This window comes from Molossus molossus, unplaced genomic scaffold (assembly GCF_014108415.1).
Source record: "Molossus molossus isolate mMolMol1 unplaced genomic scaffold, mMolMol1.p scaffold_m16_p_7, whole genome shotgun sequence".
In the NCBI taxonomy this organism is placed as follows: Eukaryota; Metazoa; Chordata; class Mammalia; order Chiroptera; family Molossidae; genus Molossus; species Molossus molossus.
Window position 1 is genome coordinate 99,978,807 of NW_023425401.1, and position 17,872 is coordinate 99,996,678.

At 48.0% G+C, this 17,872-nt stretch overlaps 1 protein-coding gene across 1 annotated transcript in view; it reads right to left on the reverse strand.

The window, feature by feature from the left end:
• Nucleotides 1–17,872, reverse strand: part of CREB3L2 (cAMP responsive element binding protein 3 like 2) — a 114,786-nt gene that overhangs the window by 45,760 nt on the left and 51,154 nt on the right. The window contains exon 2 of the mRNA XM_036247491.1: nt 1,075–1,291. Coding sequence (XP_036103384.1) covers nt 1,075–1,291 — 217 coding nt within the window. The remainder of the gene's footprint in view (nt 1–1,074; nt 1,292–17,872) is intronic.

Here is a 17,872-nt window from a genome sequence, read left to right on the forward strand (position 1 = left end):
CCCTTCATTGAGCATATAAGGTCAAATATCCTATACTGCGGATCAGTACACCTCTGTTCAAAGGAAGAACATATCTGATGGGAAAAAAAAAAACAACCTACAGCATTCTCTGTCCCAAGAAGTATTGTTTTACTTGCCCCAGGGTGGGTTCTTTCAGAGGCCAGTGGTAGATCTCAGAACCCCAACTAGAGGAAGGATTTCACCACAAAGGTAAACCCCTGTTTGAAGAAGATACAGGTATTTGCGTTTAACCAAAGGGAAGAATGAGGGAACTTGTCCTGTAGGGAGTCACTTTCAAAGAGTCTGCCACGTGTACAGTGGTACAGGAGGGGAGGAGGACACCCAGACCAAGCCAGGGGGTGGATTTAGTGACCACCCCCCACCATATTATCCCCCCACCCCACCCCCCTGAGAAGACATACGCTGAAGTAGGATTAGAGAATAGTTTTTAAAATTTACTCAAAGTACTAAATCACTGGTTATACTTCTGAGAAAATAAAACAGAGACAATTAGAGAGTCTGGAAGATAAGGTACAAACCAGGTAAAGGCCTATAGAGTAATGGTCTTCTTAACATCTGTAAGACCAGTAAAATTAGACCTTCAACAAATATCAACAATCCAATGACACTGATGATGGACATGAAGGGGGTCACCATCAAGAAAGTCTAGGAATGATCACCAAGACCTCACATACATGGGGGTCAACAGAGCATGCTGGAAGTGGACTAAGAGGGTGCCCAAGCAGCTTCTATGGAGAAGAGCAGCCATAAAAAGGTGACATGACCTCTTGAAACAACGGACTTAGTGGAAGTGAAAACCAGACAGGCCATCCTGATTTGCAAAGGGATGCTTTGCTCCCCATCCACAGGGTCAGAGAAAGCAGTTTAGTCATAGCAAGTTCCCCGAGTACACAGTCTGGGGTAGAGAGACGTGTCCTGTGCCTCTTTGCATTGCCCCACACTCCCAGCACCAGGCTGCACACAGGGTACGTATGTGGCCGACACGGGTGCTGAGATACTATAACACACCCGCAAGGAGCTCCGAGTCCAAGGGGCCGAGGCCCCTGAGTTTACCGTCATTGAAGCCGTCACCGGTGGCAGCGTGGGTGAACGGGGACTGGGCCCGAGGCTCCTCGCACAGGGAGTAGCTGTGCTCGGCCTGGATGAGAGGCGCCGGGGATGTCGGGGACGGCTCCACCTCCATCGACACGCTCTTCTCGGAGAGGAAAGGGTCGTTCAGGAGCTGACCCAAGACGTTCTGGGAAAACTCATCCAGAAGCTCCGAGAAGTGCTGCAAGAAACAAGGAGGAAGAGCTCAGTGTCTCTGATGTTTACACAGAAATTCGACAGCAAACGCATGGCCCAGAGCATTCAATGAAGTCGCGAGGTACAATGTCTGGTTATCTGTGGCTGCGCAGCACGCTAGCCCGGAGCTTAGTGGCTTAAAATAACCACAGCTGATTATGTCTCACTTGGTGGGCCAGCTGGGTGGGCCAGCCGGTTTCTCCTGGGTTCTGTGGGAGAACCAGAGTGAGCCAGAAGGCTGGCCGGGGGCCGGGCCGGGCCGGGACAGTGGACACCCGGACCTTTTGCTGAAAGATGCTTTCTCAGGCTGGGCTTGCTCACATGGTGGTAGAAACGTTCCCAAAGGGAGCAAAACAAAGCTGAACGGCCTCAGTAGTCACGCGCCATCACTCCCCCACGTTCTTTTGGTCAAGGTGGGTGACAAGGCCAGCCCAGATCCCGGGAGTGGGAAAATAGATTCCACCTCTCGATGGGAGGAACGGCAAAATCCATCACGTTGCAAAACAGTGTAGACGGAGGTTAGCATGACTCACGAGGGGCCAGCACGGTCACTACCTTCCACGATCTGCACTGGGAATATTTTAAATAGCTATCCTGTTATTTATAGCGAAGCACCAAGTTCAAAGGCATCATAAGCAGCTCCTCTCTATTCTCCCCACCGCCTGGACTTGGCTCCTCTCCAGTTTTTCCTTAATTTTTTCTCATCCTCCATCTCCATCACCACCAACTCCCTAGCCCCCACCATACCACGACGACGATACAGGTATAATCTGTACATATATTCCCAGGGATCCCTACACCCTTCTTCCACTGTTTCACTCTGAAGAAGCTGCAGCCCCATCCACTCGCCCTCGATGTCAGGGGAACGCTCACAGATGAGGCACCGTAGAGCAGGGTTCCACAACCTCGGCACTAGGTTGGACTAGATAATTCTTGATTATGGGAGTGTGTGCATTGTAGGATGTCTAACAGCATCCCTGGCCTCCACCCACTCAATACCAGTAGCACCCCCCTAGTTTTGAATATGAAAAATATCTCCAGACACTGCCAAATGTCCTGGGGTGGGGTAGGGGGGATCATTCTTGGTTTAGAACCACCGCTATAGAGTATATTAAAAATAATAATGATTTAATTCAATGTGAAGGTCCACTTTGACAAGTCGTGCCCCGAGTCATGGCATCCTTACTGATCAAACTTCAGGGACGTTTCTAGCATAGAAAAGAAGTTGTCAACGCAGATACAGCAATAAGAGAACTGACTGCAAAGGGCGATGCTTGGGGTGGACAACGAACACTCTTGGGATTCACACGGGTAAGTCCACCCCTGGACGGAAGAGTCAGTGAAGGGCCTGTGAAAACGAGTACAGCTCGGGGAACGGCAGGCAGGAGGTAGCTCTAAGGTGAGAGTGGGGAGATTAGGGTAGTTGTAGGACAGAACCTCTCCTGAAATAACGGAGAAAGGCAGTCAACACAGAGGGGGCCCCTGTAGGCTGGGTCCCTAGAGCAGAGCTAGATTGGTGGGGTTCATCAACATCATAAACATGAGAAATAGCTGCATTCCATGCAGACAGAATGCAGGACATCACAGGACCCTCCCTCTAGGCATCAGTCATCTATCAGAACAAGGGAGCGTGGTCCGGAGAGAGTTCTCTGCACACAAGCACATTGAAAACTGTAAGGTCCTTAGGAACATCGAAGGCAGGAATTCCCAAATGCCAACTGTCTGTATCACAATTACCAGGAGAGTTTTGCTTGAGTCACTTTATAATAAAATAGTTTAAGCATCGGAAAAATTATAGAGAATAGTACCGTGAATAATTATGTATTCATTCCTTTGGGGGGGAAAATCTTCTTTTTTCATGTTTGTTGCTGCAACCTTTTTTCTTTACTCTTTTTTTTTTTAAGAAATTAAACATGAAGAGACTGTTAAAACTCCCACCCAATCTTCTTCCCTTTCAAAGTTAACAATTACCCTAAACTTGGTGTTTATCATTCCCATCCACTTTTACTACATATGTATGCTTCCCTTGTGTACATATGAATTTTTTAAACTTTAAATAAGTAGTACCACACATCCTCTGCAATGCTATTCTCTCCAAAAAAGTTCTTTAGATTTATTCATGTTTATATATGGAGCTCTATTTTATTCACTTAAATGCCTGAATTGTATGCCATGATATCTATCCATTTCTTCTTGAGGAATATGTAAAGATTGTATTATTATAGATGATACTGTAATAAACATTCTCAAACACAAAGGGAAATTTTTTGGAAGTACAAATCCTATGACCTACCTTCAGAGATTCTGACGTAGATGGTCAAAGTCATCTATATTAAAACCACCACCTGTGATTCCAAAGCTCACCCCACACCACTTTACCATGAAGTCCCTAGAAGTTTACAGACCCTAGAAGTTCAGGTGTGCCCAAGTCAGAAGGGTCATGGATTTTGTAGCTACCACGTGCTAAACATTAAATAGACACTGAGGATACAAAATAACAAATAAGAAGATAGAAAAGGCCCAGCCTTCCCTGAGCTCACCATTTAGGCCAGTGCTTCTCCGACATTACGTGTTCCGAACCACGTGGGGTCTGAGGACATAGATGCTGATGCCCAAGCCTAGGGCGGTGGGCCTGGTTCTGCGTTTCTAACCAGCCCCCAGGGATGCTACTAGTCCACATGGAGGAGAACAGTTTCAGACTAAGATTAGCACCCAGGTTTCCTTGGCTCCAGGATAACCCAAAGTCGGGGTCTGATTCCCTAAGCAGCTCCCCAGAGACAAATTTACTGATGGCCTGATGATACATATCCTGCAAGTCTCTGACGAACTCTCAGACAAAAATTAAGGTAACAAAAAGAGAAATAACACAATGCAAAATGCAACAGCAAGGGCTGAACTCACGGTGCCTGCCCTTCCAAGCCACAGCTCTGTCCCTGAGCTACAGCGTCAGCTCTGGCCAGCTGCGTCGGCCCTGCTGCACCCCGGGAAGCCCCTTCCATCCCGAGGGGAGGCTCCCTCTGATGGCCATGCTCTCCCCTGGACGCTGCCAGGCTGAGCCATTCTGCTAACACTGCTTCCTTTCTCCTGTGCAGCACTAATGAATGTTTCCGTGAGCATCCCCTGGAAAACCAGTAATACACCTTCTCAAACTCTGCCAACCGTCCCTGGGCTCCTCTGCTCCGGATTTTCTAGTAATTATCATGTTTCCGAACAGTTTAGCCCTAAATGATGATCGGTCCCGAAGAACTCAAGAGTTGTTATCAAATGCATTAGGATGCCCTCCCCTCTGGAAAAAGAACCTCCTTGGAAGAAGGGACCACTGTGCTCGACCACCCTGCACACCTAGGAACACAGCACTGAGTGGTTCCCAGGAAGACAGTGGTGATGGACAAGATATGCCCAACTTGTCCCAAACTAGCCCCAGCTGGGTCTCCTTGACAGCTGTGGGCTCCAGGGCTCAGCAGACAGCAACACCCCACGGATGCTACAGAGACCAAACCAGAATCAGCCCATCCTAATGCCAGCCATCTGGCCTTGGAGCCCAAAAACCAGAGAAAGGAACAAAGTGAGCTTCCAAAAGGGAGACTTCCTAGATCCCGCTCACGTTACCCAAGAACTACTGGCGTGAACCTAAGGGTCAAGCAATTTTAGTTGAACTCTTTCAAGGACATGGCCACAACAGCATTTCCCCATCCTGCCCAACAGTGTAGTCAAACTACAAGGGTTTACGAAGTACTTTCGTAGCTTTCCGGTCCGTCAGGGCTGCGACAGTCCCTTTGTCCAAGAGTCAGTCACCTAATAGGGTCCGCTGATTTCAGATTGACTGAACTTTTCCACATTGTTACTCGAAGAAAGAAGTATTTGAGCCCTGGCCGGTTTGGCTCAGCGGTTAGAGCCTCGGCCTGCAATCCAGAGAGTCCCGGGTTCGGTTCCCGCTAAGGGCACGTACCTCGGTTGCAGTTTGTCCCCAGCCCTGGTTGGGTTGTGTGGGTGGCAGCCACTCAATGTGTCCCTTTCACGTCGATGTTTCTCTCTTTCTCTCTCTCTCTTCCTCTCCCTCCCTCCCACCCTGTCTGAACAAAAAATGGAAAAATGTCCTTGGGTGAGGATAAAAAAAAAAAAAAAAGAAGTATTTGAGTTCCACAATCCAACTACATCAAGACGTTGTAACATGTTCAAAACACGATAAATAAATAAATAAATAAATAAAAATAAACAAACAAACATGATGCTGATGTTGATGGGATCAGGTGCTGGACTCACCCGCCAGACTAAGCGTTTGAATGTGTTAGACTTTCAGAAGATAAGCTACGTGCTTTCCAAAAGGCACACATGTCCCATTTATCTATGGAGACCCTGGGACTGGGGGTAGGTAGGTACATTGCCCAGGGCTGGGGTCGCACAGCTTCAGAGGGTAGACTTGAGATTCCGCCCACGTCTAGCCAGCTGCGAAGCCCACGCACTGTCTGCCACAGCATAAAGCTGACACACAGGGAGATGAGAGTTAAAAAAGCAGATGGACTGCCCTGGCCGGTTTGGCTCAGCGGTTAGAGCGTTGGCCTGCGGTCCTGAGAGACCCGGGTTCGGTTCCCGCTAAGGGCATGTACCTCGGTTGCAGTTTGTCCCCGGCCCTGGTTGGTCGTGCGGGTGGCAGCCACTCGATGTGTCCCTTTCACATCGATGTTTCTCTCTCTCTCTCTCTGTTCCTCTCTCTCCCTCCTGCTCTACCTGAACAAAAAACATAAAAATGTCCTCGGATGAGGATTAGAAAAAAAGTAGATGGACTTACTAACAGCCCGCTCACTCGTCCACCCCAACACATAGCCTTCCCCATTCAAAGTGTGGAAATGTGATGGAGGGGGGGTGTTAAATGGAGACTCTTGGTATCACTTCCATGGGTCCTTAGCAATAAGAACGAAAATCTTTACTTGTCCCTAGAGCATGGTTCTGCCAAAGGGTTCAAAGTAACGTCATGGAAGCTCCAGGTGGGAAGAAGCCTTCTGACGAGGGTAAGCCCCAGCCTCATGACCTGGATGCTCCTCATCTACCTCGGTGAAGACACTTGGCAATTTCTTTCAAGAATCTGGTCTTCTCTCCTGATTATTACACACCCGGCATTTAATAGCCTCCAACCTGGCCCCAACCATCCTGCAAAGTCTTGTCTCCCGTTACTCTAACACATGATACTTTCATTCCAACTCCAGTGAAGTTCCTTATGACACTTGCAGCAATGTGGCTTTGGAGCCAGACAGCCCTGACCTTGAATCCTGGCTCCTAGCTGTGCAAACCTGGGCAAGGACCGTCAGCTCTCGAAACTTCCGGTTGCTCCCTGCAAAGTGAGGATAAGAGCGGCACCAACTTCCCGTCGTGAGGATTCAATTAACGCACATAACACTCCACTGGCCAGCAATCATTTTTCATAAAAAGCTCTTTAAAAACACAAAAGCCTATCGCAATTTAAACAATAAAATGTTGGCATGTTCAGCCCGGCCAGTGTGGCTCACTGGTTGAGCATCGACCCATGCACTCAGAGGTCGCCGGTTCGATCCCAGTCAGGGCACATGCCCAGGTTGTGGGCCCGATCCCCGGGGGAGGGGGGTGGGGGGCATGCAGGAGGCGGCCAATCGATGTTCTCTCTCATCAATGTTTCCATCTCTCTCCCTCTCCCTTCCTCTCTCTCCAAAATAAATCAATAAAGAAAAAAAATGTTGGCATGTCCTACTTGCACGCTGGCTTCTCACATTGTTCTTCTTAGAACAGCCTTTCATTTCCCTCTGTACCCATCAGGAAACTAAGACAAAACAAATCTAATTCTTTTCCAGTCATCCTAGACAGACATGGTTTGAATCGATCCTTCAGTTCTCTGACCAAGTCCAGCCCTTCAAATAAGTATTACTCAATTTGACGTTTTTGATTTTTCTTTGATGTTCCCTTCGTCGCCAACTAAAATCTTTTGTCACGAGGCCTCTAAACCCTAACCCAGATGTAAACACTTTCCCCACGCCCTCTGAGCCTGGCACAGATCACAGACAACATGCCCTCGCCAACCATCTCGTTTCCATCTATTATCATTGTTCACAATCCCAGCCGCCCGGGAAACATCCGAGTTAGGGCCTCGGCCTCCCAACCGTGATGAGTAAGTGCTACCAAAGGTCTAGAGCGTATATCCAAATCCACACATCAGATCCACGAGTAGGAGAAACTGCTAACCTCACGTAAATTCCTGACTTCATAAAAACGTGCGACGGCTTTGAAGCATTTATGTGGGTGCGTGTAGATCATTAACTGGCTGTGGTAGAAGCCTGCAGGGAAAGGGAGGTTTATGGCTGCCGCTCGCCGTTGCCCCAAGAACACAGGCCATGGGGGTAGGGCAGGGGTAAGAAGTAGGAGGAAAACAGAGGTTTCATAATCCTTGAGCTGGAACAGCTGGTGGCATACAGTGACTCAGCTCTCTTCCCGGTCCTGCTCCTGAGGTTCACTCACTCGACAGATGTAGTGTGCAAGGGCACTGTGCTCTGTGAGTTTTCTGAAAGGGCTGTCCTGTTCCCCTACGGACCAACGTGCTCAGACAGCAGGCCCAAAGCCCCCTTGCCCTCCCAAGGCGGGCCCAACAGGCATCTTCTGTGCTGGAGCTAACTGAAGAGTCCTGGGCCAGGCCAAGAACCGGAGATGGAATCCCAGCCCCGCCCTTCATGGCTGCCACGCCCCCTCTTCTGGACTCAGTTTCCTTGTCTGTGCGACTCTCTGTCTCTGTGTGTCTCTCTGTCCCTCTCTGTCTCTCTCTCTGGGGGGGAGGTGGAGTGATGGGGTATACTTTGGACTTGAACAGTACTTTTCACCTTTTTCTGGTGTGTGGACCCTTTTGAGAATGTAAGGAAAGCGCCCCACCCCGAAACGGCCACAGGCCCTCCGCACAAACAAGGGCAGGACTCCAGGTGGCTCGCCGCCTCCCTGAAGCCCGCCCATGGTCAGGAGAGGAGGTTCCGCGATCCCTGGCTGAACACTCCCAGCAGAGGGAATAGTAAGAACACACACACAGTTATAGGTCACTGCTAACAACCTATTCAGCTCTAATACCCTATAATTTTCTAAGATGTTGCAACGTCAAAGGGAGAAGCTCTCCAACGCAGGAAGAGGAGGGGGAACGCCCTGCTTCTGCTCCCTGAGTTTGTAGCTGGGTCCCTGCTGCACTGCCCAGCAGTGAGGTGCAGGAGGTGAGGGGTTCAGAAAGCAGAGCCAGGCGGCTCACCCCCCGAGAGTGCAGGCCCAAGGCCTGCCCGGCTCCGCTGTCTGCACCCCCCAAAGATCCCACCCTCCAGCCCTGCTGCCCAGAATCGGGCTGCCTTGGCTGCTGGCCTCTGGCTGATGCTTCCCCAGCAAATGGGGGAGGATTTTCAGTGCAAAATCGCAGCTAGGAGCCTTGCCCAGAGCACAGGATGCTCCAAAGACTGCAGCCGTGGATGTAGGGGATGTGGTGGGGGCAAGCTGACCACCCCCAAAGCCTCAAAGAAGTGCAGAGAAATAATTTAGAGGGCGGGCCTCAGATTCACTTTGAGAAAGCAAGGTTTGCCTCCTGCAAAACACAGCTGGTCTGTATTAGGAAGGAGGGAGGAGGTCCACCTTCAAAGAGAGCACACCTTAGACCGGAGGGGTTCTCCTACCTTTCACACCCCCTGTGTGTGTGCCCTGCCCACATACACACAGGAAGTGGCCGCATGCCCACCAGGAGGAAAAAGGCAGCTTTGTCAAAACCACAACAAAAAGAAAATGGCTCACAAGTCCAACCCAAGTACAGTAAAATTTCAAGGGGACCCAATTTTCTTCTAGTACCAAAATTTAGGTGCATTACATAGTTCTCTAAATAAAGAAATTTGGGGGTGAGGCTTGGAACTCTATACACAAGAGGTCTGGAGGGTTTGGGGTTTTGTTTTTTGAAATGATATTTGCTTTAGTGAAATTTCACAAGCAGTAGCAGAAACTGTTTTTTAAAGAGCCCTATTCAAAAACATGCAGTTTGGTTTGTGGTGTCCAGCTGTCTTTGTAAAAGAAGCATGGGAAATAGGTTAATCAAATTATCATGACATTGGGGGACACTTATTTAAAGGAACCCCTATTATAAAACCATTGGCAGGGTATATTGGTTGTAAAAAGAGTCACCCCTAATTTATTTATGTAAATATGAATTTTTACATATGATATCTGCTTCAAGGGAGATGCACACATACTATACTATTCCTCTTAAATCACATAATTTTTCATCATTAAAAACAAGTAGTGATGCACTTTCTTCAAATGCAATCTAATCCTGAATGGTCTACAGCAGTTCATTTGACAGTTCATACAAACAAATCAGTTACGAGATTAAGGGAGAAACACCCAGGACACAATCAGGGTATTCTCTCAGATCCTCCAGGGAAGGCATAAGCTAAGACATTTGGAAGTCATCTGGCCCTACTTGGTCATTCCAGTTTGAGAAAACCAAGGTCCAGGATAGTACATGCAATCAAAGAGCTGGGGATTAACCTCTTTACAGAGGAGATTCCGTGACAAGAAAGATGGTGACTAAATACAAGGCCCACCGCCCAGCAGGAAACTGTGGTGTGTCCTACGGAGGAAACCCATACATTGGGTAAGTTTGGTTCAGCATGAGCTATAGTGATGTTGGCAGGAGTTCAATGTTAGCAAATCAACAAAATATGCTTAAAAAGGTATCTTTAAACAAAAACACACCTAAAACAAGGTTATGGACTGATTGGTTGATACAAATGTTGTGACCAGAGGCCCACAGGAACCTACTTCCCCTGGGGACAATGATTCAGTATTCACTAACTCAATGTTCACAGGGAATTTATAGGACATAACTACCTCCAAACAGAGAATGGGTTATAATCAGTCATTAAAATTTGTAAGTACAAAATATAAATTTGAGAGAGTGTGGGGAAATACCCGTTATATATTTAAAGGACTACCTGTTAACTATCGAAAGCCATATACATGAGCCCAGCCGGTGTGGCTCAGTGGTTGAGCGTCAACCCATACACCAAGAGGTCACGGGTTCGATTACTGGTCAGGGCACATGCCCAGGTTGTAGGCCCGATCCCCAGTGGGGGCGTGCAGGAGGTGGCCAATCGATGTTCTCTCTCATCGATGTTTCTTTCTCCCCCTCTCTCTAAATCAATACCAAAAAAAAAAAAAGTGTTCTTACATAAATAAAAAAATAAGCATAAGGACTACCAAACGGGTGACTTCCTCCACGGAATTCTCTGAATAGGACATGTGTTCTACAATGAGACACTCCTATCTCTGAGTCAAGACTAACCGCCCAAGATGTCAGTTGTTTAAAAAAAAGAAATTTTTTTTAAGGAGCCATAAAGTTTTCAGGGACAAAAAATGGCATAGTCCCTCAAAACCCTTCCTTTATTTATGAGCCAGATATGTCATGAGACTTATTGAGATAATCTCCGCCCCGGAGTGCCACACCGGGAAAAGGTGAGTGTTTCACAAGGGCCAGGCACCGTCTGCTTGTTGTTTAAATCGCCAGGGAGCGAGTGACACACTGCCAGGAGGCACCCTCTCACCCCGAGATAAGAGCCACAGGGATCCCACAGGTTGCAAAACCGTGCATATGCCCGGCAGGGTCTGGCTTGCAGCCCCGCGACCTTGGCTCTGCCAGCTCTCGCGCGCCGCACCCTCTGGAAGGCTGGCCTGCCCCCACATGCCAGGGCGTCGGAACCACCTGAAGGAGCGTTTTATGCCCTGGACTCGTGAGTCAGAAGACATCTGTTCCCGACCAGCTCTAACTATTAGCAGTGACCTTGGGCAAATCACTCACACTCTCCACTCCACCTGAAATGAGGAAAAATACAGTCTGCCTTTCACACTGCTGCGAGGATAAAATGAATGCACAGGCGGTCTGACCCAGATAGAATACGGCACTATGGTAGGTGAAAATGGGCGGAGAACCACCAATGGGCTGTGAGCATAAAAGCTACTTCAGCCCGGCCAGTGTGGCTCAGTGGCTGAGCGTCGACCCGGTTCAATTCCCAGTCAGGGCACATGCCCAGGTTGTGGGCCCGATCCCCAGGGGGCGGGCATGCAGGAAGCGGCCCATCGATGTTTCTATCTCTCTCTCTATCCCTTCCTCTTTCTCTAAAATGAATAAAAATATTTTTAAATGTTTATAAAATGAAAATAAATAAGAAGCTACTTCACAGTTATCCACATAGGTGTCTCTGACCTCCATCCTGACGAGCCAGTTAGCAATGGCAAACAATGGGGGCATGGCACCCACTGGCTGGCTCCTCCTACCTGTTCCTTCCTCTTATAAAGCCCAACCAGCTGAGGTAATAAACCCTCTTTTATCTCCAGTGCTACTAGAATCCAGGAGCTCAACAGCCTGGTCGGGACAGGACACCTGGAGACAGAGAGGAGAAGAAAACCACCAGCTAGATCTCTGTCACCCACACTGCCTGCTCCAAGCTGAGCCATTAACTCTAGTCCCACCACTAGAAACAACAGACATTGGAAGGGCAAGCTCCATTATTTTTAAATGAAGAGGATAAAGTTAAGAGATAGTAACCACCCCCACCCCCACCAAGAAAAGAAGCAAAACTTGATGTTTCTCTATTCATTTAGAACAATTCCTTTCACTAAGAGCTCAATACATGTTAGCTGTGTTCGTATCGTTATTACCGTGTGCCTCGCTGAAACGTGGCAAATTGGTAAGCATTTCTCTGCTCCATCAGTCTATTAACACTATACAAAATTAGGAGGCGCATTAAATCCCTGTTATTCTTGGTGATCTCATGCTAGATTCTAGTTTGCCCGTTTGCTTACCAAGGAGCTCAATGTTCAATTCACCAATTCGTAATTGATAAATCTCCCTCTTCCCCTTTTGAAAGCCAGGCCCGAGTCTCAGCCGCCCCTCCCCTTCCGCCAAGTCCTCCCCAGCCCATCGCCACCACCATCCTCTCCCTGTGTTTCTCGGCGCTTTTTCACTTTGACCAGCAATAATAATTTTTATGCAAACCTCTCGCTCAAACTTCTAGAACTGGTCACAGCCAAACTGGATGATCAAATCTCCACTTTGATGGCACCCCCGACCAAAAAAATAAAATGCCTAGAAAAGCCAAAGAAAGAAGGTAAGAAGAATAAAATCATCACCTAGTGGGCAACTGAGAGTCCACGATGAGCACCAGCAGACAGGGAAGAAACTGAGCCTCTTGGTTGTGACAGAATGTCCCGGGACCTGCTCAAGGATCCCTGCCGAGCCGCAGCCAGCAAATCGTTCCCACCGATGGGCATTTTCAGGGGCTCAAGTCTTAGGAGTAGAGTCCAGGAGCCCCAGATGGCATTCCTCTTGGCATTTTTGCCACCAGGAGAGTCCCTTACCATCGAGCTCCAGCCCTGCCCTTCTTTTTCATTGGAAGTTGGAAGAGTTGGAGGATGTCTAAGGAAAGTAGGGAAAAAAGAGGCCATAATCTTCTCTTTCTACAAAAGACCGTAAATCAGCGGTTCTCATCCTGTGGGTCGCGACCCCTTTGGGGGTCAAATGACCCTTTTCCCAGGGGTCGCCCAAGACATAACAGTAGCAAAATTACAGTTATGAAGTAGCAACGAAAATAATTTTACGGTTGGGGGTCACCATGACACGAGGAGCTGTATTAAAGGGTCGCGGCATCAGGAAGGTTCAGAACCGCTGCCGTAAATAGAATCTACTGACGTCAGAGCTGTTATAAGAATAACAAGCAAACTGAAAATATTCTGCAGTCCCTCTGAGAAACAGGTGCAAACACCACCTGCTAAAACGTATTACCAAACACCCTAATTGAGCATTTTTCTCCGAAAACAGCAAATTTTCCCAAATTTAGAACAAGGCTTCGACATTTTTTTCCCCACGATTGGACAGTGGTGGATGACCACTTATTGCATCATGAAGAGGGAGCATTTGCCTTCTGGTCCTGAAAGATTCTTTGCGGTTACCCGTGAAGCCAACAGTCTCAGAAATTACATAAGTTTTGGATGTAATAATGATACAACGCCTTGGTGTGGGTGGGGGAAAATTTTAGAAAGAGAGTCAGCAAAGCTTCCTTAATAAATAATATAAGAAGTCAAAAGGGCAGCTGCTATTGTAGTAGAAAGAATGTTCTATTTGGAATACAAAGATTTGGATTTAGACCTAATTCTTTCACACTTGGCTCTGTGACCTTGGGCAAGTCACAGCACCTTTATATTTTATTTAGAATATAAAATAAAAGAATAAGACCAGCTGGTCTCCCAAGGCCCCTACAACTCTGACATTCTGGGACGAGTTATTATGTAGGCAGCCTAAGGGAATAAAATAGCCTGAAAACAAATCTTAGGCCTGAGTCAATGTTCCCTGAAATCCTCTCTGGCCTTTTCTGAGGCTCTTTTGGCAAAGAACGAATTCCCCTGAGGATGACTGAACTAACAGCTGGATGGTACTGGCTGATTTCTGCCTTTGAACAGCTGGTCTAGGAGACAAACAACCGAACAGTCTTTTATGAAAAGTGGAAAAAAAAATGTACTCAATGTTTGCAGGCCATGTATACATGGAGAAATACCAGACTGACAGATTGTACTGCTTTCCCATGAACGCACCCCTCACATGGACCAGTGTCCTTCTAGCCTTCGCTCTGCAGAACCTCTAGGAGAAATGGGGAAAAGAGAAGGGGCCAGACAATTCTAGGGAGGCCCAGAAAAACTTCTGGCCATAGTTTCATGTTTTCTGCTTCATTCCTTAGAGGAAACCGAAAGTCCTGCAGTGGGTAGAAGGTCTCAACCATGCCATGTTGGGCGAGGTAAGATCATTAGTGTAAAGAGTCTTCATTGATTGGGATTGTCCTCCTGATTCCAGGGACCTGGGCATGAAATGCTCATAGCTTCCCCTCCCCATCATGCCGACAGCCAAACATGCCACCATATGTTTCTACAAGTAAAAGAAGCTGACGTTTCAACAGGTAGCCTGGGCTGAATCATGAGGAATCTATATATTAACTCAGGTTCTTTTCCGTGAGACTGTTTGTACTATTCATCAGAAGTGAGGCACGGCGCAGAAAAATTCTCTCGATGACCATCTGGGTCGCTGAATTATCCCCTCCGCTCACTAACGACCCCCCAACATCTGAGTACCCGTGCCCCCGTCGATCCTACTACTCTCAGCATTTGCCAAGCTCAGGTTTCGAATAGGCTAAACCTCGAACTAACTTTTAACGTTCTGGGCTGGTCCTAAACTGATCTTTCCTCACCTTTTTTAAACAGATCTTTGCCACCAGCAGCCCCTGGAGCAGGGAAAGGGAAAGAAAAACAGCAACTCACAAAGCCGTACACAGAGTCGGGTGGAAAGCGGAGGGGCGGCTGGACCACCCCGCTGACGCGTGATGTCTGCAACGCGCAGTAAAATTAGTAAGTTGTGCCAGTGCTCATGCTCCAGTCTCAACAAAGTGGTTTGTTTGTGAGGGCCTCTAGCTCACAAAAGAGGTATTTAAAAACGGTGCGTGTAGCCTTGGGAACAGACCAGGGGAAAAGTAAACAGAAAGCACAGGTTTTGCCTGTGTGAGCAGCACGCTCCGCTCCGACATCACGGCACCAGACAGGTGAAGACGCGTGAACTGGGCGGTGGGGGAACAACGGGATCACAGCCACTTAGATAAGTTGACTGATCGAAGGGGAGTCATCCCAACTTGATAGCTATCATTCATTCTCTCTATCTGAAACTTAAAATAGCCCGTATAAGACTGTCTCAATAAATTACAGAATACCTAAACGAGTAGCCATTTACAATATGTTTTTATTGGTTGTTTTTTGTTTTTGTTTTTGTTTTGTTTTTAGAGAGAGAGAGGGAGGGAGAGAGACATAGAAACATCAATGTGAGAGAGAAACATTGATTGGCCGCCTCCTGCACACCCCCTTACTGAGGATCAAGACCAAAACCTGGGCATGTGCCCTCACCAGAAATCGAACCCAGACCTCTCAGTCCATGGCCAATGCTCAATCCACAGAGCCACACTGGCTGGGCTCAAATAGCCATTTAAAATGTTATTGTAGAGCCCAGCCAGTGTGGCTCAGTGATTGAGCGTCGACCCGTGCACCAAGAGGTCCCCAGTTCAATTCCTGGTCAGGGTACGTGCCCAGGTTATGGGCCCGATCCCCAGTGGGGGTGTGCAGGAGGCGGCCAATCAGTGTTCTCTCTTATCGATATTTCTCTCTCTCTCTCTCCTTCTCCCTTCTTCTCTCTCTAAAATCAATAAAGAAAAAAAATTTTGTAATGTTATCATAGAATGCTATTTGTTAATCAATGTTCACATTCTATATCAAAGTGAAAATATATTACAGAAAATGAATTCCCTATATTTTCAGTTATAAAGAATTGTCTACAAGTGCTATCGTGTCGATATTTATAGACGGATATCTGGCAAAAAGTTGACAGTACTTCTGCACAGTGTAATGTGTGTTTTTATTCTTATCTATATTTTCAACAGGGAAACCTACAGGGGGGGGAAGCATTTGTGTTTTTTTAAAAACAGACTCCATGTAATCAAATTAAGTGAGACCTGGTTTACATAGTCCTCGGGAAACAAAGAACAGAGAGGGTCAGAACAGAGACATTTTCTGCCCAGAAGATGGATATTCTCAATTTCATTCCTGATGAGAAATAACAATAATCCATTGGCAGGTGCAGGCATAAAGACAGACCACTTCTCAGGATGATGACACCCCACTTTGCCCCTGAAGCTGGAAATGTTCAATGGACAGAAACAGCCTCTCTCATTCTGTCCTCCACATTGACAGCAATTAGGACCCGTGTCATCTGGCCTTTCTCCAGCAAGCAAGGTAAAACCTACCGGGGGACATGCAGGTTTGTCTTCAGTCAAGAGCTCTGAATGCAATAGAATGGAAAATGCTGGAAACAAGCTCCCCTTTATGCACCCTCTCCCCACCAGGGTGGGCCCCAACACGTCTCCCAACAACACGCTATCAGTAACACTTTCTTTTATAAATCAGAATTTCCACCCTTGGCCACTACAATGAAGCTTTTATCCTTCGATTGCATTCAGTGGTGGTTTCTGTTCTCTCATGACTTGGGGCCACCTGCCACAAATACCTAAAATAATGTCTTTGATCTTGCGCTCCAGCTCCCCTGCTCCCTACCCAAATTACAGTCTGCTGAACAGAGAACAGACCAGCACTGGATGCTAGCTAGCTTCCTCTCACCCACTGTGGGAGACTGAGTTCTCAGACCACCCTAAGACTCCTGCTCTCTGGTGGACACACCCTAAGGTCCCCTTGAGGATGACCATACAACCTGGGATGGTGGCTGGCATTGTGCTGACTGCCAGGTTATATTATGATGAAGGCAATTTTGCAGATGGAATTAAGGTCCCAATTCCGTTGACTTTGGGTTCATCAAAAGAGAGATCAGCCTGGCTGGTGTGGCTCAGTGGTTAAGCGTCGACCCATGCACCAAGAGGTCATTGGCTCGATTCCTGGTCAGGGCCCATGCCCAGGTTGTGGGCCCGATCCCCAGAGGGGACATGCAGGAGGCGGCCAATCGATGTTCTCTCTCATGCATGCTTCTATCTCTTTCTCCCTCTCCCTTCCTCTCTCTCTAAAATCAATAAAGGAAAAAAAGAGAGAGAGAGTATCCTGAGCGGGTCTCACCTAATTGGGTGAGCCCTTTCAAAGATCTAGAAGTCAGAGAGATGTCCTCCTAGGCCGGAAGAAGCAAGCCACCAAGAGGTCTACAGAAACTGAATTCTGCCAACAACCCCATGAGGCTGCAAGAGGACCCCAAGTTCAGTGGAGAAGCTGACCCCTGACTGCTGATTGGTGAGACCCCGAGCCAAGGACCCAGACTCAGGACCAGGGAACCTGCAAGATGATGCTCACTGTTGTTTGAACTCACTCGGTTTGGTGATTTACGAAGCAACAGGAAACTAACACACCCTCCAACTGGCCGCGTGTCTGTCCACTCTCCCGCCCACACTCATCTTGTCCACGCTCTAAGGAGGTTTGGGTGGAGGAAAGGTGATCCTGAGGATACACGTAGGCTGGAGACTCAGCGAGCCTTTCAGTCGGCCTCAAACTGGGGAGTGTGGTCCTGACCCAACCCCTCACCTTCCCACCCACCCACCCGACTTTTCTGAGGCGTTTCACCCGTTTCTTTTTGTTTTTAATCCTCACCCAAGGATATTTTTCTATTTATCTTCAGATAGAGTGGGAGGGGGAGAGAGAGAGAGAGAGAGAGAGAGAGAAAGAGAGAAATATCAATGTGAGAGAGACACATCGACTGGTTGCCTCCTGTACAACCCCGACCCGGGCCAGGGATGAACTGCCCCCGAGGTCCATGCCCTTGACCAGAATCGAACCCACGGCTCACTGGTCCACAGGCCGATGCTCTAACCACTGAGCCAAGCTCGCCAGGCCTCCCGTTCACTCCTGCGAAGCGGCTCTCAGACGGCCGCTGTGACTTCATACCCGGCCTCCCCGCACAGATCTATGTTTGGACAGATCTTATTCCTGATGGTCTGGCCAAGGCCAAGTTGAA